We start from the raw sequence: 24,131 nt of genomic DNA, 5'->3' as shown, positions 1-24,131 counted from the left end.
GTCGGACTCCAAATTAAAACAGAGGAGTGAGGAATTTAAGCTCATTTAGCCTTCCTTACTGTTTCCAGGAGAGGATCCCAGTCTGGGTAGAGGGAAGAGGCCAGCAGAGTGGAAAAGAATGAGAGATAAGGAAAGGTGAGCAGATCCCACAAGGCCGGGCCGTGGAGCTTTGGCTTTATCCTGGAGGCAGCGGGAGCCAAAGAAGGACTCTGAGCAGGGGAGTGACATCGTCCTTTCTAGGCATTAAAATTAGGAAGGCCTGGAAACCAGGGATGGGGCTCCAGGTCAGCGATAGTTGTGCTCTGAGTGATAAAGGGTAAGGGCCATGGGGGCACATGAACAAGAGAGATTGAGAACTCAAAGCAGGCCAGAGGGTGGGCCCACGGTCATCCAGGCATCCCTCAGCAGCATGGCAGGGCCACGAACCCATGTGTCCCAACTCTATTGACCAGTTTCCTCTTCCTTGGAGGTTGTTCAACCCATACCACTCCCACCCTTAAAAATGTCCTAAGACCCCTGAAGGCACCCTGAGTCTATTCTGGTGCCAGGAAGAAGCCTAAATTCCCAGCAGCTTTGAGCTGAAGGGAACCAAGGGATGAGCGTGCTAGGTAGAGAACTGATTGAAACAGCATTTCCCCCTCCCCAGCATGTACTCTGAGCGAAGGGCCTGTGATCTTGTTTGCAGGCACTTGGACATGTGCCTGATGCCCCCATGGGAGTGCAGTGCTCCTCATGCAATGCACATACTTTGGGTGTGCTCGGGGCACACAAAGGCAGACCTATATGCGTGTGAACCTGCACGTGCACCAACCTAAAGGACTCATACACACCCATCCTTGCAGGCACCCAGGAGGTGTCCAGTCTGTACTGGGCAGTATGAACAGAAACCTTCATTGAAGAAAAAGAACAGCAGCTACCATTACTGAGCATTCAGTGTGCCAAGCACCATCCCAAGTGTTCACATCCTCCATGTGGTGAGTCTCCATCACACAGATGAGGAGATGAAGGCACAGGGAAGGGAGCCGCCCACACAGCATTCAAGAGCCTCCCCAGCTCTCTGCTCACATGAGACCACCACCCCATTGTCATTTTTCATGTCATTCAGTATTCATCTGTAAAAACTTTTATTATCTAGAAGTTGCATCCATGCCTTGTAGAAAATTAGAATATGTGTTAAAAAATGGGAAAATCGGGCTTCCTAGGTGGCGCAGTGGTTAAGAATCCGCCTGCCAATGCAGAGGTCATGGGTTCGATCCCAGCTCCAGGAAGATCCCACATGCCACGGAGCAACTAAGCCCGTGTGCCAAAAAAAAAAAAAAAAAAAATGGGAAAATAAAACAGCATCTTCCTGCCACCCGGAGATTACTGCTGTAAACAGCTAAACCTAGATTTCAGACTGTTTTTCTATTACGTTTTTTTTTTAACATAAATAATATCTACAATGCAAAATATTTTGACGTTTATTTTGTTTCCATAGTTGTCAATCTTCCCCTTCTCATTTTGGTCAGATGTCATCTCCTGTAATACCCAGACAGCATCCAACCTCTTTGTCATTTTAAGGCAGACCAGGTGAGACAAATAAGCCATCTGCATGTGAAGGCAGACCCCTGAGAGGCAGATGAGACCCGCTGGGGTCAGTGATGGGCCCTTCCTCCCCACTGCACCCTGCCCTCCTCAAAGCTGTGGAGGGGTCCGGCCCCTTGCCCCCCTGGGACCAGCCATTGGTGGAGGGGGAGGGCGGCAGAGGGGACCCAGAGAAAGCTGAGCCCCTCGGCGCTGCATTCAGGGCCTCTCCGTGTGCCTGTGCCCCACAAGTAGGCACCCCCCTTGCTGCTGAGAGCTGAGTGCTCACCCCTTCTCAGGCTACCCTAGGGTCCAGCTGGGGCCCTGGAAGGGGAGGGGAGGTGGAAGCACACAAGACACACACATCAAAGGTGGTAGGTGGTGGGGGGAAGTAGAGAAAACCCAGAGCATAGGCTGGAAAGGCAGCTGCCATGGTGCGGAGTTGGGAGGAGGGTCCGGGCCCCTTTCTGCTTCAGAGGGTCTCTGCGCAGCTATACCTGTGTGTGAGGGAGAAAGAGTGTGTGTTCTTGTGGAATCTGTGTGAGTTTGGGGTTTGTACAAGTGTGTAGGTAAGTGTAGGATGCAGAAACCTTATGTGGGGCAGTGCTGGAGATGTGTTTCTACCTGGTGGTGGTTGTGAACGCGTGCTTACATGTCTGGATCTATTACATGTGTTTAAGAGTGTGCATTTGTGAGAATGCTTGTGAGCCAGCGCCTGCATTGATGTGCGTGTGAGAAAGAGAGAGTGAGACAGGACCATCCCCTGTGACTATGGGAGGTTTGCGGTGGGAAAGGGTTTGAGGAAAGGCTCTGTTGGTTCGAGCTGGTGAACATGTGCGCTGATCCACCTGCTTTCTGCCCACGTGTGTGAGTCGGTGTGTGTTCTAGGTCTTGTGCTGTGGTCCGTGCTCCCCTCTGGCTGAGTCCTCAGCTTCCTCATCTATAAAATAGGGACACCCAGTTTATAACCCTAACTGGATGCTGCTGTGATTCTGATTACCTTATTCTCTCTCTACCACCAGCCTCCTGTCCAAGCACTGGCCTGTCCTTTCTGCTCCAGTCATACTGATGACACCTTGTTTTTTAAGCCTAAAACCTACTTCTCCCAATTTGCTCGGCAATTATTTGCTAATCACCCTGGATTTACCTAGGACATACTTTTCCATGAATGAAAGAGCCATTCAGGGAACAACACTGGGAAATGCCCCCACGGAGATGCTGAGAAAGGCTCAGACTCTGTTTACTCCCATATGTGCAGCACAATCAGTGGGAAAGTTGCAACTGAGAGGGGAAAAAAAAAGGTTTTTTTCTTCCTTAAAAAAAAAAAAAAAAACTTTTTGTTTTCAATCTGTGTCTCTTTTAAGCCCCACAGGATGGAGATGTCCTAAAATAAGAAATTAAACAAGAGGGGAAATCCCATTATCTGTTTTTTTAATGGGTCCCTCAAGATTCCACGCAGACCCCCTTCCCAGCCGCTGTGTGGTCCAGGCCTGAGAACACCCAGCCCCCCACCCCACGGCCCACGCCCACCCACCACCCAGCCAGGGAGGCAGTTTCCCAGGATTCACATGGTAATGAAGGCATCCATCTTCTCCCAGACACACACTGGGCCCTCCGACCCTCCCAGGCCCCCCGCACAATGGCCCCCAGCACGGAGGCCCCACCACCTGTTGGATTTTCCCAGGGAAGGGAGGAAGAGGGTGGAGGAGAAGAGCCCTTTCCTCCCAACCCCCAGCGCATTGGCCCCCTCTACCTGGGAGTCAAACAGTGAGAGCCCATGTCCTCACTCCCTCTTTAGCTGACTGCACCTTCAGTTTCCTCATCTGCAAAATGGAGGTGGTTGTACCTAAGTCACAGTGTGGCTGGAAGGATTCCGTTGGGAATGGTGCTAAGTGAACTGCAGACAGATGAGGAGTGGAGTCAATGATAAGCTCTCAGCCATCACCACCACTTGATGTGAGACCAGGATGGATGGAGCACGTAGCATCATTGTCACAGTGCATCTCCACCACAATCCTGCAGGTGGCACAGCTAGGATCCATTCGTAGAAGAGGACACTGAGGCCCAGGGAAGATGGACTTCATGTCGGGAGCACCACAGTTCCCAAAGCAACAGAGCTATGAATCCAGTTTGCCTCACCGCAGAGCCTGAAACCCTAACCACTACTTTCGGTTATTGCCATTGTCATTAACCTCACAAGTATTGAATTAGTGACCCTGGAAAAGCCCACACCAAAGTCTCTAGGGAAGCCAGGAAGGGTGGGAGATCTAAATATTACTCACCTCTGTCTCCCCAGGACTAAGCCAGAGCCTGGCACACAGTAGGTGATAAATAACTGAGGATTGCACGAGTGACATAACTGAGAAACGAAACACACATTTATTCCCTGGGTCATGGAATCTGTTTCATTATCTTTTGCTTTCTATTGAGCACCTTCTGCAAAATGCTCATGAATAAATGATTCCCCAAATAAATGTGTAATTCCACCTTGCAATAAGTAACAGAAGAGACTGGGGTGGGAAGAGGCAGGGCAGTCACAGCAAGTAACAGAAAATCAAAGTCGCAGCCTCTTTAAGTGGCATCTTGGAAATCCCTGGACCACAGCACCCTCCACACACACTGCTGCTCCCCAGCACAGAAACAGCCTCTCCTGCGCCCTGCCCAAATCCAGGCCCCACCCCCTTCAATATTCAGAAGTTGTCTCCATGCATTCATAGGTGTAGGGAAAGGATTAAGGATGATTTTTATTTTGTTTAGAGCTGATCTACATGTCCAAATTCTCTATAATGAATACATGTTATCATTTTAATCAGCCTTAACATAAGGGATACATTATCATGAAACAGCAAATCATGTACATGCCACAGAAAGGGGAAGGTCCACCTTCAATCTGCGTCCCCAACCTGATCACACACCCCAACCCCAGAGGCAACCCCTATGAAGCCTGCTGGAGTAACTGGGCATTTTATTTTACTTTTTTATTTTTATTTTTATTTTTTGGCCGTGCCGTGCGGCCTGCGAGACCCTGACCTGGGATCAAACCCGGGCCCCCTGCAGTAGAAGCGCAGAGTCTTAACCACTGGACCTCCAGAGAAATCCCTCTCTGGGCATTTTTAAAGTTTATTCTAGAGAAACCCTGCAAACATTATGCTACATGAAAGAGACCAGTCACAAAAGACCACATATTATATGATTCCATTTATAGGAAATAGCCAGGATAGGCAAATCTATAGAGACAGAAAGTGGACTAGTGGCTACCACAGTCTGAGAGGTAGGGGGAAATGGGAAGTGATTGCTAATAGATTTCTTTTGGGGGTAATGAAGATGTTATAAACTTAATTGTAGTGATGGTTGCACAACTTGATGATATACTAAAAACCATTGAGTTGTACACTTTAAATGGGTGAACTGTATAATACATGTGAATTATATCTCCTAAAGCTGTTAAAGAAAAAAATGTAAATTCTAGAAATGCTCTCATCTCAGAGCCCTCAGAACCTCCAACAGGGTGTTTCCCACCTCCAAGCTGTGGGTCCCACCTCCAGGTGGCTGTGGCTGAGCAATTCTCAGGTCCAGTCACGGGTCCCATTGAGTTTCTCAGACTGGTTCACAGATGTCTCCTTACCACACAATCTCAGACGGGGGGAAAACCCGGAGACAAAGCACACTCCCTTAATATTTTCTGGGTCCAGACCTCTCCCCTTTACATTTTAATTTTATTTCATTTTTGAATAGGTAATACATGCTCATGGTACACAATTTAAAAAGTACAAACATCTCCCTTTTCACTCCCAGAGGCAGCTTCGGTGATCAGTTTTCTAGTGAGTTACAAGCAAATGCATATATTTTCTTTTTTCTTCTTTTTAAACACAAGTGGTGGCAGTCTATGCCTGCTACTCTGCAAATTGTTTCGTTTTGCTTTTCTACTTAAGAAAATACTTGGAGACCTTAGTATTCCAGGATAAAGGCAGCTTCCTCGGTTTTTCACAGCTGCATGTACATATTCCGCTATATGGAGAAAACAGCCTTTATTCGACCAATCCCCTGCTGATGGATATATGGGTTTTTTCCAATTGGCTGTTCTTCCTAGACATACACCATTTCACACATTTGAGTATATCCTTAGTATAAATTCCTGAAAGTGGAAGTGCTGTCTCGTGATTTCCCAAACCATATGATATTTCACAGTGTATTTAACTATTCTCATTTTGATGGACCTTTAGTTTCTAGTTGATTGCTCTTATGAACAAGATTGCTATGAACACTTCATAGATTCCTCACAGACCCCTCTGGCAATGTGTTAGATGCTGTGGATCTTTTCCCCAAAAAAATGCCTCAAATTCACCCAACACTGAAAACCCATCCACGAGCCTCAAAGTTAAGAAACTCTGATCTAAACCAGCTGCTGTCATACAGAGAAACACAAGGCTGGAGATGAGCAGGGACGACCCTCCAGTATATTGGGGACAGTAACCTCACAGCAGTTGGATCAGAGTTGTTAAGATTCTGCTCAGTGAGTCAGGCCACCACCCTCCTCTGCTCAAAACCATCCCAGGGCTCCTGTCTCACCAAAGTCCTCCCTGTGGCCTCTGAGATCCAGCTATGCCCCTCCCCCCATATCCCCATGACCTTCACTTTCTAGCAGTCTTCTTCTTGCTCACTCAGCCAAAGTCACATTAGTCTCTTGAACATACCAGCCACATTTCTGCCTCAGGACCTTTACACTGATTGTGACCTCTGCCTAAGTGTTTTGCCCGCAGTAGCCGGAAGAAGTGAGAGAACAAGTTCTTTACTGAGATATCACCTTCCAGAGAAGACTTTATGATCACCCCCCCCAAGATTGCAACCCACCCCAATCCCAGGCTTCCCTATCCCCCCTTTTGTGTCTTATTTTCCTCCATAATATTTATCACCAGAGGAGATAATATATACTGCACTTACCCTGCTCATTTTGTGCCCTTCTCCCCTAAATATAAACTCCACAGGATAGTAAGTTCTGTCTGTTCTGTTCACTATACTATCCCAGCGGGGGCCCAGAGGCTGGGGCGCAGTAGGTGCTCCACAAATATTTGTTGATTTTTTTTTTTTTTAATTTTTGGCTGTGTTGGGTCTTCGTTGCTGCAAGCAGTCTTTCTTTAGTTGCAGCAAGCAGGGGCTACTCTTCACTGCAGTGCACCGGCTTCTCATGGCGGTGGCTTCTCTTGTTGCAGAGCAAGGGCTCTAGGCGAGAGGGCTTCAGTAGTTGTAACACTCAGGCTCAGTAGTTGTGGCTTGTGGGCTCTAGAGCACAGGCTCAGTAGTTGTGGCACACGGGCTTAGTTGTTCCAAGGCATGTGGGATCTTCCCAGACCAGGGCTGGAACACACGTCCCCTGCATTGGCAGGTGGCTTCTTAACCACTGCACCACCAGAGAAGTCCCCAAATATTTCTTGATTGAATGAAGAAATGAGGTTAGCACACAGGAAGCTAAAGGAGGCATGGTATATGGGAACCCACAGGCTTTAAGAACCCCAGACTTCAACCCTATCCCTACCCAATCCTTCCTTGACCTTTGCCAGTCACATGTCATTCAGGACTTCCGTGTTTATCATCCCTCAATTACAGGTGATGCTTAGAGCATCCCTACTCAGGGTGGCTGTGAGAATTAAATGAGATAATGATTTAAAGCCCTGGTAAGTGCTTAATAAATGTAAGCCAGCATTACTGCCGCTATGATGATGATGATGGTGGTGGTGGTGGTGGTGGTGGTGGTGGTGGTGGTGGTGGTGGTGGTGGTGGTGGTGGTGGTGGTGGTGGTGGTGGTGGTGGTGGTGGTGGTGGTGCAGACGGGGGTGTGCTGACACCTCCACATGCTGATGCTCCTTCTCCTCCTGGGGAAGGAGGTCACATGGGGGAGGGGGCGTTCAGACCAGATTCCTGAGATGTCTCACTGGTACTTTACAGCAAGAGGATGGGACTGTTGGGGTGGGGGCGGGGGGGCAGCTAGAGGTAAAATGCTACCACCAGAAAGGCCCTTAGACCCTGTCGTAGGCTCCCAGCTTCCCAGTTGCCCCTGCCGCTGGCCACACTAGCCGCACCTCGCTCGCCGCCCGCCCGGAGAAGCTTTGGGGGTAGGGCGGCGGGAAAGGAAGTCTGTTTTTCCCAGGCTCCCCCATCCCGCGAACATCTGGCTGCGAACATCTGCCCTGAGCCTTTGTCTCCGGGCCCCAGGCCGGCCTCGCACCCATCTGCCGCCGCCCGCGGCCCCCGCCCATCTGTGCGCCGCTCCCGCGGGGCGGCTCCCGGCGCCCCCGCCCCCGCTCGCCCGGTCGGTTCCCACGGGGCGAGCGCGGGAAGCGGGGCGGCCCATCTGCTCAGCGCGGCTGGTCCCCAAGGGGCGGCACGCCCCCCGCTTCAGGCAGGTGCGCGCCCCAACAAAGCCAGGGGTGCGGGGCCCCACGCGCCCGGCCCAAAGTCACTGCCAGGACTATTGGTGTGCCCGGGCTCCCCGCCCCTTCGCGAAGCGCCCTCTTCCTGACCCGCCCGCCGCCCCACCCCCACCTCTCCTGCCAAGCCCGGACGCCCCCGGTCCCCCGCGCACCGCTCCACCTCTATCCCCCAACCTTTAACTGCGCGGGCCCTTCTGCCTGGAAATGCCCCTTCCCCTCCTTGCTTGCCTAATGCTTTTTTTCGTGAGGTGTAAAAATGACGGAGAAATATAGCGATTTGTGTTTCCAGTACCCTAGTCCCACCACCCAGAGCTAACAACCCGGCAGTCTAATGTGTTTGCTCCACTTCCCCCTCGCGGCAACGGGGATCTTAGTTCCCTGACCAGGCATCGAACCCGGGCCCCATGGCAGTGGAAGCCCCGGGTCCTAACCAATGGACTGTCAGGGAATTTCCCCCTCCCATCTTCTTTAAAGAATAAAACTTATGGGTAGTGCTAGCTTTCTGGTAACCAGCGCCCCTGCCCTTTTCTCCAAGACTACTTGCCACCACCTCCACCTCCCAGTTAATAACACGACATGGGCATGTTTCTTCCAGGCTGTGTTTTCTTATATTTTTACTACACAGAAATTTATTAACATTGTGTGTGAGGATTTTTTAATTTATACTTTAAAAAAAATCATTCTGCGTTTTCCCCTGAGCTGCATCATATTTTTGCACGAATCCAGCAGAATACATTCAGGTCTAGTTCATTCCTATTAACTGCTATCTACCACTCCACTGTCATTTCATTTCCCTGTTCTCCTGTTGTTGGACGGATGGGTAGTCTTCAATCTGCTCTGCTACTGACACAGCCGTGGTGTTCCTGCCCTGTGTCTTTGGCATCTTGAGGGCAGAACTTTCAGAGTATGTCCATGGGAGTGAACTGCTAGGTCATGGGGCATTCCCATGTTCACTTTTACTCAATATTGCCAAATTGAGCTCTCACATAATCATACCAGTTTACATACTCACAAGTGATGAATGAGAATTTTTGCTTTCCCATATCCTTACCAACTTACATTACATGACTGGATTTTGAAGTTTTTGCAGTTTGATGTGGCCGTCATTGCCTGTGTACATCCCAGATGTACAGAAGTTCAGGGTCAGGAGCCTCTGCCTTGTCCTTCCTCACTTTTTTTTCATCTTAGCTGGCAAATTACCTCTTCCTACAAGAAGGCCTCCCTGATCTCCCTTAGCTCACTGGGGTATCTCCCAGGCCACGCCTCCCACAGCCCCTTGTGCTTCCCCATCTCAGCTCTGGGAACTTCCTGCCCCACCAGACTGTGAGCTCTCCAGGTAGGGACCAGGTTTGCAGGGTCACTATGCAGGCTGTGAGGAGCCTAAAAGTGCTCCAGAGAGTGCTCCTGGAAGGCTTCATCCCCTGGAAATAAGGGGCTCCTCTTTCTAGTTCCTGCAAAGTGCCCCCTTGGGAGGGGGGGCATATAGATGCATCGGACACAGCAGCCAGGAACTAACCACCTGGCTCCCTGAAGGCACCAGCTTGCACCTTTGTCTTTCATTGGTGTGTCTAGCACAGAGTTGGGGTGCACTAATTGTTTACAGAATGAATGGTTGGCATTTCATGATTCTAAAGTTCCAAGTTCAGTGCTGAAGCATGTACCCACCTGTTTCACTGGGGGGTTATCTCTAGAAGAGGTGGAAGAGTCACAGTAATAATAATAACTAGTGTCTACTGAATGCCAACTTTGCTAGGCACTGTTCTAAGCTCTTTATGTGACTTAACTCATTTAATCCTCATAAAGATGGGAACTCCTATTGTCCCCAGTTTCACAGACGGGAAAACTGAGAAACGAGGGAATTAAGTGACTTATACACCTACAGCTTATCAGTAGTGGACTGGGATGCGAACCCAGAGCTCTTTTCCAGAGAGACCTCACCCTGCAGTCTTCTAGGAAAAGGGCCCCTTTCTTCCTTAAGTGTTTCTGAGGTGTTGACTTCCTTTTTAACCAGAATAGTTCTGCTTTTGCATCAGCAAAAAATAATAAGACTTTTAAAAAGACCTGAGAGGTTGACCTGAGTCACAATATTTGAGGAGTATAGCCCCACCCATGACCTGAGGCAAGGGTGCAGTCGGAGGGTACTTAGGGTTGGGGTGAACAGAGAGGGCGGGACTGCTTCAGGCTTTTTGGGGTGGGTAGGCACCTGGGCAGGCCCTGAGAGACACACCCTCAGCTGGTTCCGGGTTCCGGGCACCAGGGCAGGAGGGGGCACCAGGTGTACTGGGGCAGGTGAGTCAAGGGAGGGCCGGGCTGGACACCAGGCAGGGGAGGGGATTTCTGCTTCTGGGAAGAGGAACTGTGGGGCCTCCTGTGCATTCTCAGTGGGTATACAGGGAACTCACCAAAGCCTCGCACCAGAGGCCTCTTGCCCAGTCTCTCTCCTTCCACGTCCATAGGCCTGCATGGGCCTTGCAGCAGGGGTGGTAATCTCTGCAGGCTCTACAGAGGGCGCCCTGGCTTGGGACGTGCCTGGCTGGTGGCATCAGCTTCTGTGGCTGCCAGGATCAGACCAGCTGCCATGCCTTTAACCTGGGCAGAGCCCAGGTCTACATTCCTGGGCATGAGTTCCTGGGGGCTAGGTGGGTGTGGTTGAGTGGTTGTGTGTCCTTGGGGCTTATGCAGGATTCTGAAGTGTGTGTGTGTGTTTTGGAGGCGGTCTCTACATCTAAAAAGACTTGGGGGGAGCTCCCTGGGGGTCCAGTGGTTAGGGCTCTGCATTTTCACTGCTGAGGGCACGGGTTCAATCCCTGGTTGGGGAACTAAGATCCCTCAAGCTGCGCTGCGAATAAATAAATGAATACATAAATAATAAAATTAAAATAAAAAGACTTTGGGGGTGGTGGGAGGCAGTACGGGGTCTTTGAACTGGTGAAGGTGGTGTTGGTTGGGTACGTGCCTTTCAGGGAGCCAGTGCACAGGGGAAGCTGGCTTGTGGATTTGCATTTGGTTGTTTTCTCTAAGGTGTGGGCACTGTGTGACAGCATCTTGGTGTGAGCGATACAGATCTAGGTGTAAGTGTCTGTTGTGTTGGGTGAACGTGTGTTGCAGTGAGTGTAGGGTGTGTGTCTGGCTTGTGTGTGTTGAGGGTGTTGTTGTAGCGTGTTGCTTTAGTGCGCTTCTGTTAAGTGTGACAATTGGGTGTTTTGACGTGCAGCCTCCTTGGTCTCTCTTTGTTGATGTGTTGGTTGTGCAGGTTTGGGTTTGGGTTGTGTGCTCTGATGCCAGTGTGTTGATTGTCCTTACTGTGTAGCACTGTGTTGTGGGTTTGGCAGGCTGCTCTGTTGGTTGTGTGTGTTGAGATGTTGCTGTCAGTCAATGTGACAGTCGTGTCAGTTTGCACATACATGCTGTGTTGGTTGTGTAGGTGTGTCACTTGGGGTGTGCATGTGTAGCACTGTCTTTGTGCAGGCCTGCAGGTTTGGCCTGTGCTGAGTGACCTAAGATGGGAGGTCCCTAGACCCGGATTCTGATTCTGCCCCTCCCTTTGGTCCTGAGACCCCAGGGCAGCAGTCGTCCTTTGTCAGGCCACAGGAAGGCCCCCCGCCCTCTGCAGGGGACCCAGAGAGGGGCCCAGACTGGCAGGCTCCAGCCTCCCTATTCATTGTTCCGGGGCCTCTTTGGAAAACAGGATGGGAAGCAAAGGGTGGACCCAAGCCTGGACCCCTGTACTCCCCGACATGAGCCAGGAGTGGACTCTAAGATAGAGGGGTGGCAACAGGCCTCATTTTACAGATGGCAAAACTGAGGTCCAGAGTGGGAAAGGGACTTGGCAGAGGTTTCATAGCTATTAAGGACGGTAGGTTGAAGCCCCCACCCTCATATGCCCACCCACAGGCTCCTGCTGCTTTTGAGGGATGAAAAAACGAGGCTGGAAGCACAGACAACTGTATTCTGGCTCCCATTTCTGAGTGCTTTCCATGTGTTAAGTACTGAAGGGTCATAACCTTGTGGATTAAGTCCGAATATTGTCTCCATTTTGTACACGAGGTAACCGAGGACCATAAGGTAACAATTCATTAATTCAACAGATATTACTCTAAATATTACTCTATTTTAATTACTATGCTGTGTGACCTTGAGCAAGTCGCTTACCCTCTCTGGGTCGGGCCTTGTTGTTAGCTCTAGGGACACAGCAGTGAATGAAGGAGTTGTGGTTCCTGCCACACTAGAGCTTATAGCCTGGGGAGGGTGTGGAGAAGATGGACAATTCCCAAGAAAACAAAGATTATTTCAGATGGTAATAAATTCTATGAATAATAAAGAAAGTGAATAGACAAGGGAGGTTCTAAGAAGGCCTCTGAGGAGGTGACATTTGACCTGAGACTTGAAGAATGAGGAGTCTTATAAAGATCTGGATGAGCCTTCAAGGCAGAGGGAACAGCAAGGGCAAAGGCCCTGAGGTAGGACCGCACTAGTTTAGTAAAGGAGGCCGTGTGTGGCTGGTGAGATAAAGGGAGGGGCAGGACATGTGGTTGGTGGAGCTGGTGGTGCCAGCAGGGGCTGCAGGCCGGAGAGGAGTTTGGATTTTCTTCTCAGCATGATGGGCAGAGAGGAGTGTTGGCTGAGCACAGAGTTCTGGAGATAGTGTGGAGGGGGCGCTTTAGTCTTCTGTTATGGGGGGGGGCAGGGGGCGGGAACAGCCAGAGCCAAAGGTCTCTCCCCCGCAGCTCCAGCAGTCCCAGCCCAGAGGCGCCGGCCTGGCGGCTGGAAGACTGCGCTGTGGGCACATCTGGGGAACAGCTGCCGGGCCAGGGCCAGAGTGGGTCACGTGGCACAGGCAGGACCGCCCTGGAGCCTATGAGTCCAAGACTCCCGGGAGGGGCAGTGGGGAATGTGCCGGACATGTACACGAATCCACAAGGATGTACCCACCGTGTAAACACACATGCACATAAGCCCCTCGGCCCCTCACAGCCATTGCCTCAGAAGCCAGACCACCTAGGTTCAACGCCACATCCTAGCTGTGTGACCTGAAGCAAGTCACCCAACTTCTCTGGGTCCTGGTGACCTCAGCTCTAAAGGCGACATAATATTACCACCTATGTCATGGGTGGTTTTTCTCTCATCAACAAATATTCATTGAATGCCTCCTGTGTGCTAGGCACTGCGCTTGGCCCTGGGTTACAGCAGTGATAAGGACAGCTGTGGTCCCTGCCCTCCTGAGCTTACAGTCTTAGGTGAAACTTGGAACCAGGTCTGACTCAGAGTGAGCACTTAGAAAATGAGAGCCATTTGCCTTGAGCCCTGGAAGCCAGAGGAAGAATGGTAAAGGCAGAAAGGGAGCCATGGTGACGGAGACATAATAATGAAAGGCCTTCCCATCCATCACCTCCTGGTGTAGCTATTTCATTCTCACCACTGCTCCACAGAGATGAATAAGCGTTAGGTTCGGTTTACACATGGGGAAACTGAGGCACAGCTTGTCAATGACAGAGCCAGGATTTGAAGGTATGAGGAGCTGGTCCCTTCTCCTCTCTGGGCGCCAGTATTCCCATCTGTGAAATGGTGTGTTATAATCACACAGCTGCTGCCAGTCCCAGCTGTGAAATTCTGATGGTTCCAGGTGTGTGTAAAGGGCTTTCTGAAAGACTAGTAGTGTGCTCGCTTCGGCAGCACATATACTAAAATTGAAAGACTAGTAGTGGAAGCCTGGGGTGGGACCATGGGGGTTCATTTAATGAATCCTCCAAACTTCCTGGCCACCAAAAGAGGGGTCTGTTTACCTGAGCTGACCTGGTAGTAGGGTTGGGAGGCAAATGCTCTCAATTCAGACTACCAAGGAGAGGGCCAGAAAAAATGGCCATTTGGCAAAAACATAAACAGGCGACCTTTATTTAAACTCCTTGTCAGGCCTTAAAGATGCTAGAGATAAAAACCAATATCTAGAAGTACTGAAAATTTTCTGGAATGAAATGAAGCCAGCTTTTTCCCAGAGGCTTAGGGTGGGTGTGTGTATAAGGGGGTGTCATTATTTCAGTTGGGAAGTTTGAGGGGAGCAGAGTGAAGGGAATATTTCAGGGGGTCTGAAAGCCTATCTTCCAGGGCTCACTAAAAACCCCTGGGAGCAAAATGACAACCAAAGGGGTCCCAGACGACCAGGCCTGGACTTGAACAGATGCTGTTACTGTCTACTGTTTGGTGAGCATCTACTCTGTGCCAAGACCACAGTAGGAGCTTTGCAAGCCTAATATCAGTGACTCCTGGAAGTAGCCTAAGGAGGTAGGAACTTCTATCATTTTGCCAATGAGGAAGCAGAGGCTCAGAGAGGTGAAGGGTCTTGCTCCAGGTCACAGAGTATAACAAGGGTTTAAATCCTGAGCTGTTGGACCCCAAGCCCAGCCCTTTACATTATTTCACAGCCAACTGTCTCTCTTCAAATTGTCAAAGCTTTACTGCCACTCACATATCGTCATTCAGCTCTTTTCTTTTTCTTTCTTTTTTTTTTTTTTTGATTTTAAATGTTTTTTTTTTAACAGACAATAAACTGCATATATTTAGAGTGTACAATTTGGTATCCCAATCTCCCAATTCATGTCCCCCAAGCCTCCCCGCTTTCCCCACCGGGTGTCCATATGTTTGTGCTCTACATCTGTGTCTCTGTTTCTGCCTTGCAAATGGGTTGATTTGCACCATTTTTCTATAGTCCGCATATATGTGTTAATATACGATATTTGTTTTTCTCTTTCTGACTCACTTCACTCTGTCAGGTCTTTTCTTCTTGGGCTTTTCCCAAATAAAGTGCCCAGAGGATAAGTCACCTCCTCTAGGAAGCCTCCCTGATTTCCTTCAAAGTAGAACTTATCCTTTCTTTGTGTGGCTAAGCAGGCAATTTTTAAGTCTTGATATGGCTAACACAGGACCTGGCAGGAGGTGGACGCTCATGAATGTGAAGTGCACGTAGCTTTTGGGGGTCCTAATTGTCCCTTGACTTTCTTTCCCTCTCTTTTTTGTCTGCAAAGTGTCTTTGACATTCTACCTCATCCTAATTAGCAGGCAGGCTAGCAGGAGTTATGCTAAACATTTGGAGGTGGCCTTTTATTACACAAAGTAGTACATGAATACACTTCTGTTTAAAAATATATTCAAGGACTTCCCTAGTGGCCCAGTGGTTAAGAATCCGCCTGCTAATGCAGGGGACACGGGTTCAAGCCCTGTTCCAGGAAGATCTCACATGCAGCAAAGCAAATAAGCCTGTGCACCACAAGTACTGAGCCTGCTCTCTAGAGCCTGTGAACCACAACTACTGAAGTTCACATGCCTAGAGCCCATGCTCTGCAACAAGAGAAGCTACCACACTGAGAAGCCTGTGCACCACAACAAAGAGTAGCCTCTGCTTGCCGCAACTAGAGAAAGCCCGCACGTAGCAACGAAGACCCAAGGCAGCCAATAAATAAATAAGTAAATAAATGTATATTAAAATATATTTGAGAAATACCTATGTCTAATGGATCACAGACCTAAAATCTAAAACGATAAAACTTCTGGAAAATATGAGAGAAAAGCTTTGTGATCTTGGGTTAGGCAGAGATTTTTTAAAAATATGACAAGAAAAGCATGACTCATAAATTAAAAATTGATAAATTGGACTTCATCAAATTTAAAACTTCTGCTCTTGGGACTTCCCTGGGGGTCCAGTGGGTAAGACTCCTTACTCCCAATGCAGGGCGCCCAGGTTCAATCCCTGGTCGGGGAACTAGATTCTGCATGCATGCCACAACTAAGATCCCATACACGCCTCAACTAAAAGCTCCCGCATGCCTCAATAAGACCCGGCGCAGCCTAAATAAATAACTAAACGAATAAATAAATATTAAAAACATTTTTTAATTAAAAAATAAAACTTCTGCTGTGCAAAAGACATTACTAAGGGGATAAAAAGACTAGACACACACTGGAGAAAACATTCATAGATCATATATCTGATAAATGATTTGTGTTCAAAATATATACAGAACTCTCAAAACTCAATAATAAGAAAACAAACAACCAAGTTAAAAGAAACAGACAAAAATTAAAAGGCAGCACAAGGAATCCTTGTGATGGAACTGTTCTGTGTCTTCTCTCTGGTGGTGGTCACACAAATCTACACACGTGATAAAACTGCACAGAACTAAATACACTCACGAGTGCATATAAATCAGGTAAAATCTGAATTTCACCAGTAATCAGGTGAAATCTTGTGATATTGTACTGTAGTTATGCAAGATGTTACCATTAGGGAAACTGGGTAAAGGATATATTATTTCTTATGACTGCATGTGAATCTACAATTATTTAAAAATCATTTTTTATGAGCAAAAGAAATGAATATCTTCACCAAAGGAGAGATATGGATGGCACATAGGCACATGAAAAGATGCTCAACATCTTTAGTCATTAGGAAAATACAAATTAATACTACAACACATCTGTTAGAGTGGCTTTTAGCTTTTATCAGCCACTCTCTTAGATGAGCTTTCAACTATTAGAGAAGATGTGGAGGAACTGGAGTCTTAATACTGTTGATAAGAATGGAAAATGGTGCACCCACTATGGAAAAGACTTTAGCAGTTTCTTATAAAGTTAAATAAATATCTACTCTGTGACCCAGTACTACTAAGTATCTGCCTAAAAAACATGAAAGCATAGATTCATAAAAATACTTGTATACAAGTGTTCATAGCAGCTTCATTTGTACTAACCTGTAAACAACCCAAATGTCCATCAACAGGTGAGTAGATAAACAAATTGTTGTATATCCACATCCTACTACTACTCAGCAATAAAAAGGAATAAACATTCTCAAAGTAATTATGCTGAGTTAAAGAAACTAGACTGAAAAAGCTACCAAAAAAGAGTATATACTCTATACATTATACACTGTATATACTCTACTCGAGTGTATAAAATTCTAGTAAATGCAAACTGATCTACAGAGTGCTTGGGCACTGGGTGGGAGGAGGGGAGGGAGGGGTTACAAGGGGAAGATTAAAACTTCTAGGGGTGATGAAGTATACAATTTTCTTAATTTCCAATTCTTTAGTGATGGTGCATGGGTATATATGTATGTCAGAACTTATCAGATTGGATACTTTAAATATATGCAGTGTGTGCATGTCAGTTGTACTTCAGTAACATTGTTTTAGGGAATTCCCTGCCTGTCCAGTGGTTAGGACTTGGCATTTTCACTTCCGAGGGCCCTGGTTCAGCCCCTGGTGGGGGAACTAAGATCCCACGAGCCAAGTAGCTTGGCCAAAAAACCCAAAAAACAAAAACACTGTTTTTTTTAAAAAACAGAAGAATGAAATAGCCCTGTGAAGATCAAAGTGAAATTCTGATTTCATATTGCTCCCTTTCCCTTCTCAGGTAATGTTAATACTTTGGTGTTTATCCTACTTTTTTTTTTTTTTTTTTTGCTTTCTAATATTTTTTATTGAGGTGGAATTTAAATACAATGAAGTGCACATATAATTCGAAGTGTTTTGACTAAATCATACACAGTGTAACCCGCACCTCATCAGACATTTCTATCCCTCCAGAAATGTTCCCCACACTCCTACCCTGGCAATTCTCACCCTCCACTCCCAGAGGCAACCACCATTCTGCTTTCTTCCCCCTGGGTTAATGGTGCCTGTTCTAAAACTTCAAATAAGAGAAATCACACAAGGTTGTGTTTGAAATGTTTTTCTGTAGCATAATTTCTTCTCTTGTTTTAAATGCATTTCCAGATACACATGTACTCAGGAGCAGTAAGAGGTCCTACCTTGACCCCCAGTCTAAAACCTGCTTTCTCCACCAACAGTAGGATCCAGATATCTCTCAGAGCCGTGCTTCCCACCTGCTGCATAGCCAGGCCACTGCATTGATGTTCCATTCATAATTTATATCATGTTGATGGACATTTAAGTTATTTCAACTGCCCCTCTTGCAAGTAGCACCTCAGTGAAACATGTTGAACAGACATCCTTTGTGCCCCTGTGTGTAGATTTCTCAGGAATTGATTCAGCATGTAGAATTGTTGGATCAATGAATAAACGCTAGGTAATGAATTAATATTCTAATTTCCTCTGGTTTTTCATTGTCCTTCCAATTCTTTAGCAATTCTTTTGCACAGCAAAATGTTCTCTCCAATCATCAGAGGATTGGGAAACAAGGCCTAGGGAATTTGGAGAGTTTGGGGTGGGGGGGTGTGTCAAGGGGATGAGAGATCCAGTTAATTAATTAGTGATCTCTCTCCTTTGAAGCTGGTCTCACTGATCAGCTTTCCTGGTTTCCAGATGTGGAGGCAGGGGGCTGGTTTATCGGCCCCTGCCCCAAACTGTGGGAAAAGGAAACTTGCTGATACCCAGTGAACTAATTGCAGGGGGAGAAGGGCCCATGATATCATCCTCTCTTATGTGAGTGCAGAAGTTTAGCCCCGCTAACGCTGTGTGACCTTGGGTGACCATTCTAATAAAGCCTCAGTTTCCCCACCTCTAGCCTATCCAAGGCTCTGGAGGCAGACTGTCTACCCTGGCAGGAAGGAACTGCATTACAATAAAGTGCCCTTGTTATAATAATGCAGCCATTACAACAGCTTTGGCTCCTGGGAAGCTTTTTGAGCCTCGGTTTCTTACTTCCTATAAAGAAACCAAACAGCTCCCCTCTTTACAGTTGCGGCGGGGATCGCATAAGCCTGATAAAGCAAACTCTTCACACAGTACCTGGCCGTAAGAACGCAATAAATCGTCACCTTTGTCATTATCGAAATACCGGGCAGACATTAGGGTTCAGAGAGGGCCGGAGAGGGCCCCAGACTCAACTAAATTCACCCAGCAGCAGAGTTGGAATGGGAAATTTTTCCCCAAGGGGGAAGAGGGGAGCTAGAGGTGGGGAGGGGGCGGTGAAGAAAAATCCCAAGCGGCCGGAGCTGTGGGCCTGGTGGAGAGATCCCCAGGTGTGGGGCGGGGAGATAAGGTGACCCTTGCCCAGAGACCGCGCCCGCGAGGAGCGCATTCCCAGGCCTCCCACCCGAGGTCTGCAGGTGACTGGAGGAGCTGGGGGGAGCTGGGGAGCTCTGGGGCAGGGTTTGCCGTCTCCATGGCGACCGCCCGCGCGGCGCCAGCCTGACAGCCCGTCCGGGTTTTATGAATGGGTGACGTCACGGGCCTGGCGTCTAACGGTCTGAGCCGCTTGTTCAGACGCTGACACAGAGCAGCCCCGGGAGTGGGGGAGTGGGAGGGGGGAGACTCGAGCTCCGCAGCTGCCGCGCGGTGGGAGGGAGACCCTGATCCGAGGTCTTGGAGGGGGGGAGGAAGGAAGGCAAAAAGGGAGAAAAAAATTCAAATTACTTAATGATGCAGATTTGGGGAATTTTTGCAGGGGCTGCAAATTCAGGAGAGAGTCAGGGAAGGCAGTCCACTCTGGGCGCCTTCTATCTCGCTCAGGTCCCAGAGACCCAGCCCCCAATCCTGGAGGAAGACTTTCCAGAATTAATTGCTCCCATTCCAAGGGACCTGGATAAACCCGCCTGGTCCCAAGGAACATTAACCAGCAAAATTCTCTGGGAATTGGGAAGGGAGACCGCCCCGGGGCGGGGGGGGGGGGGGCGTTGGGAGGAGAGAGTAAAGGAGGGCCCACCCGCTTTAAATTTCAGCTCAAATATTTGGGAGATCAGGGCCCCAGAGGTAATCTTCCAATAGGGTCCAGAAGCCCAGGCTCAAGTACTGGGGTCTCTGAGCGACCCAGATCCAGCTGCTTCTCCATCGGGACCTCAGTTTCCCTCATCTGTGAAATGGAGCTGAAGTGAGAAAATAAGCCTGGGAAGACTGATTCTCGGAATCTTTTCGTTATTGGTAATACCGGTTTAGCCTCCTTCCCGAGAAGCCCAAGGAAGCCCTTGCCTCCACTAGCGACATTGCCCCGTGTTCTCCCCACTGTGTTCTTGAGACTCGGGTCCCTTTTCCACGCCGGTGAGAGTGCATTAGTAGAGCAGGGGGCGGGACCCAGAAGCGCTTTAGGCCGCGCCTCCAGACTTCCCATTGGCTGTTTTTGAATGTCTGAGCCCGCCTCCCAAGGAGGGGGCTCGCGGCGTCTTTATAAAAGTCGGGCTGTGTGCCTCCAGTCGCGCTTTCTATAGCAGTCTTTTTAGCGTTGCTATTTCATCCCCCACTCCCGGCGTTCGCCTCCTCTGTGTGCTTCGCCTTCTCTCACCCCGACGCCAGAATCATGAAGGTCGCCAGTGGCAGCGCCGCGACCGCCGCGGGCCCCAGCTGCGCGCTGAAGGCGGGCAAGACGGCGGGAGGCGCGGGCGAGGTGGTGCGCTGCCTGTCCGAGCAGAGCGTGGCCATCTCGCGCTGCGCGGGCGGCCCCGGGACGCGCCTGCCCGCCCTGCTAGACGAGCAGCAGGTGAACGTGCTGCTCTACGACATGAATGGCTGCTACTCTCGCCTCAAGGAGCTGGTGCCCACCCTGCCCCAGAACCGCAAGGTGAGCAGGGTGGAGATCCTCCAGCACGTCATCGACTACATCTGGGACCTGGAGTTGGAGCTGAACTCGGAATCCCAAGTCGGGACCCCAGGGGGCCGGGGACTCCCCGCCCGGGCTCCTCTCAGCACCCTCAACGGTGAAATCAGCGCCCTGGCGGCAGAGGTGAGGTCCGAGTTGGAGTCCGAGAGCATTTTCTTTCTACGGATGGGGAAACTGAGGCCCAGAGAGGGAGGGGATATTCGACCCTATGTCCGCCCCGTCCTTTCGGGCACCTAGCTGTTCAAGGATGCCCAAGGAGATCGGAAAAGGTGCTGCCTCCTCGGGTTTCCTGGGGAACAGGGGCTTGCAGCCCAGTCCCCTCCAACCTGTCTCACCTCTTCTGTCTCCGTTTCACAGGCGGCGTGTGTTCCAGCGGACGATCGCATCTTGTGTCGCTGAAGCGCCGCCCTCGGGGACAGGCGGACCCCAGCCCTTCAAGGGGAGAGAGGAATAAGTGTTCTTTGGTCCTTCCAAGCGCTTCGCCGGAGCTGGGGAGGAACAAGACAGATCGGCGGCCATTGGGCGCTTGCTGGACCCAGCCCGGGGCTGGGGGACTGACAGGGCAGTCTGACCCTCCTTCTTCACCCACCAGCCACCAGAGACTTGGGGGAGTCCCCCTTCCCCGTGTGTTTCTATTTTTTGAAAAGCAGACATTTTAAAAAATGGTCACATTTGGTGCTTCTCAGATTTCTGAGGAAATTAATTGCTTTGTATTGTATATTACAATGATCACCGACTGAGAATATTGTTTTACAATAGTTCTGTGGGTTTTTTTTTCTTGGTTATTATTAAACAAATATTTTAGATGGTGGTAAAGTTGCAATGACTTCTTGGATTGAGGGGAGGGGTCTGGGCTGGGGTGGCCCCTGACCCTTTTCGCAGCTGCTGCTAGGGAGAGGGGACTGGAAGGCCACATCTGGACTGTCGCTTTTACTAACCTGAAATGAGTGTTTCCGGTGTCTTTAAAGTCTATTCTTCTCCCCCATCCCTGGTCATTTCCCTGCTCCCTGGTGTCATAAAATTAAATCCTTTAGACTTTTAGGGTTTCTCAAAGTGGTCATTGGGCCATGTGGGTCACCTGGGGAGGTTGTTAAATGCAGATCAACCTGCCAAGGCCCCCTCTGGGTTAAAGAGTATTCAGGGAGCCAGTTACATTGGAGAACCAGGTCACTGGACCACCTGCATTGTGGCCGAGATGGGGGAAGTGAGACCCAGAGGAAAGGGACTTGCCAGAGCCTCAGCTTGTCGGGAGGCAGGACTTCCATCTTGCCCCATTCTCCAGTAAAAGGTGCCTCCCCCATGGGCCACCATACCCTGGATCCCAGAGGATGCCCTGGGGCTCCAGGCTTGTCCAAGTGGGTGAGCAAGTTGGCAGGGCCAGCCTGGGCACAGCTGCTGGGCCACCTGCTCTGGGTCCGGACTCAGCCCCCTCACCCTGGCCTGGCTATGCCAGCAGCTCACAGACCTTCTGTCTCCCCCAGGGCTCCTGTGTGGGTTCTGAGGAGTGGGCGAGTCAGTCCCCAGCTCCTGAGCAGGAAGAAGGTGTCATTGGCAAGGACCTATCTGCCTGGACATGTGTGTGAGTTTGTACTCATGGGGGAGTGCATATCAGTGTCTGGGCCTGTGTATGTGACATGAGTGAACTGATAGTTACGCTGTGGGGCTGGGTCATCTGTTGGTGTGCAGGCCTGGGGGTGTGGATGAGGATACACATGGGGATGTGTGCTGAAGGGCAAATATGAGCACATGTACTCTGCAGATAAGTGAGCAAACTCCAGCTGTTTGGGCTGGTGTGCTCTGCTGAAATGCACTGTGCACCTCTTGGCCTGGCTCTGACTTAATGGATGGGTTTGTGTGCCTACGGGCTGCAGAACCGCACTGGGTTTCTAAGTGTGTTCTATAGATTGGCTGGCATTCCTGGGTTTCTGCTGGTTTGGCGGTGGGGGTGGGGTGGTAGCTTTATTCAGGCAAACCCTTCCTCAAAAGTTCAAATACCAACTTACCAGGCAGTTGTTAGGCCTCTGGGGACACCAACCATTGAGCATCCCTACCAGGCAGCTGCCAGGTATTACACAGGTAGTAACAGCCCCAGAAAGGGCAAAGAACTTGTCCCAGAGAGGGTAAGGACTGTTAATATATTTTGTCAATAAATAAAATAGAATAAAGTAAGTAGTGCCTAGCACCATGAACCTGACGGTACTCTTGACCCTTTGCACAAAGGATTTCATGGATCCCTTAATAATAATACTGATAATAATGAATACTATCATCTATTGAGCACTAACACTAAGCCAGGCACCACCCCGGCCCCAGCACATTCTAGACTCTATCAAAGAGCCCAGTATTTGCAGGTAAATCCTACCCTTTGCTACTGCCGCTCAACTCACCACCGGCTGCTGTTTTATAGCATTAACTTCACAGAATTGTCATCGGGAATAAATGAAATAAGCACTTAGCACGTAGTTAAGAGTTTGATAGCTATAAATTATCATTATTAACTGTGGCCTGTATGTCCTTGCAGTGTCCTCAGAAGCACACGTGTGTACCCACTCCCTCCCGCGTGCCCACCCCACCCCCCTCCAGCCCACCCACCGGGCCGAGGGCGTGTCCCCGCGCGGACTCCCCCACGGTAGGGCCCTTTTCCAGGGGAGGAAGGGGCTGTGCTGGCGGGGGCCGGGGTGGGGATGCGGCGGGGGCCGGGCCACCTCTCCCGCCGTGCAGGCACACTCTGGCTTCCACGTTTCCCTCTTTTCCCCTTTGGCCCGGGCCCAGCCCATCTGGAGGCCGGCTCGGCGGCGGCCTGGGAGCGTTTCCATCAGCTGGGTCCGAGGAATGCGGAGCTATTTAACCTGAGCATCCCCAGGTGTACGGAGGCGCCTGGCTGTCTGGGGCCCGCCGCCTTTGGCACGGCCGCGCTAGACAAACAGCGCGCCGCCCCCGCCCTGCCCCTCCGCCCGCAGCTGCAGCCGGGCCTGGGAACGGGCGGGCGCCGGCGGCTTGCATAAGAGGCTCGGGCCCCGAGGAGGGAGGGGGCGAGGGGGAGACCGGGGCCGCCGGGGGGTGTGAGAGCAAGAGTGTGTGTGCACGTGTGTGCGTGCGTGTGTGCAGCGCGCAGAACCCTGCTGCGTTTTGTGTGTGTGTACAGCACATAAAACCCTGCTCTCCGTGTGTGTGTGTGTGTGTGTGTGTGTGTGTGTGTGTAGCACACAAAACCCTGCTCCTTTGGGCCGCATCTTGGGAAATCTTTAACTCCTTAACCCTGCCGGACGGGGCGCGGCAGGAGCTGGTGGGGAGGGAGGGGCGGGGCGGGGGTGGGGTGGGGGGAGCCGCAGAGAAAAACCGGGACAAAGTTCCTTGGGCATTGGACCCTGCCTCTCCAGGGCTGTGGGGCCCAAAACCTGAAGGATTTTTTCCTTTTCTTTAAAACACTTCTAGAGTGCTTTTCTGTGCAGAGAACTATACTAAACTCTTAAAAGTAATTTGGTTAATTCTCAAAGCTGTATTGGGGTGATGCTATCATATGCTCATTTTAATAATAGCAACAACAGCAGCACAATAGTAGTGGTAAGATAACATTTTAGTAGGGAGGCTGGT

The 24,131-nt window shown here is 49.9% G+C and overlaps 1 protein-coding gene and 2 long non-coding RNA genes across 3 annotated transcripts; all 3 read left to right on the top strand.

Moving 5' to 3' along the window:
- Positions 1–829: 829 nt before the first annotated feature.
- LOC130833095 (uncharacterized) lies at positions 830–3,446 on the top strand. The gene is made up of 3 exons (XR_009048416.1): positions 830–974; positions 1,478–1,569; positions 2,586–3,446. It is a non-coding gene; the product is annotated as an uncharacterized LOC130833095 (long non-coding RNA).
- A 6,732-nt stretch (positions 3,447–10,178) lies between these two features.
- LOC130833094 (uncharacterized) lies at positions 10,179–17,891 on the top strand. Its single transcript, XR_009048415.1, has 3 exons — positions 10,179–10,280; positions 11,886–12,056; positions 17,759–17,891. It is a non-coding gene; the product is annotated as an uncharacterized LOC130833094 (long non-coding RNA).
- A 2,346-nt stretch (positions 17,892–20,237) lies between these two features.
- On the top strand, positions 20,238–21,353 carry ID1 (inhibitor of DNA binding 1). Its single transcript, XM_057702325.1, has 2 exons — positions 20,238–20,660; positions 20,895–21,353. Exons 1-2 carry the CDS (start codon positions 20,238–20,240, stop codon positions 20,934–20,936), a joined length of 465 nt encoding a protein of 154 aa, XP_057558308.1. The 3' UTR covers positions 20,937–21,353.
- The last annotated feature ends 2,778 nt before the right edge of the window (positions 21,354–24,131 follow it).

This window comes from Hippopotamus amphibius, chromosome 12, assembly GCF_030028045.1.
Source record: "Hippopotamus amphibius kiboko isolate mHipAmp2 chromosome 12, mHipAmp2.hap2, whole genome shotgun sequence".
Lineage (NCBI taxonomy): Eukaryota > Metazoa > Chordata > Mammalia > Artiodactyla > Hippopotamidae > Hippopotamus > Hippopotamus amphibius.
This window is presented reverse-complemented; position numbering and strand designations above follow the sequence as displayed.

Excerpts from the sequence above, each read along its gene's own strand:
- ID1 (XM_057702325.1), top strand. The coding sequence starts at position 20,238 with ATGAAGGTCGCCAGTGGCAGCGCCGCGACCGCCGCGGGCCCCAGCTGC. Across the intron at positions 20,661-20,894 it reads TCAGCGCCCTGGCGGCAGAG|GCGGCGTGTGTTCCAGCGGA; the intron begins GTGAGGTCCGAG and ends TCCGTTTCACAG.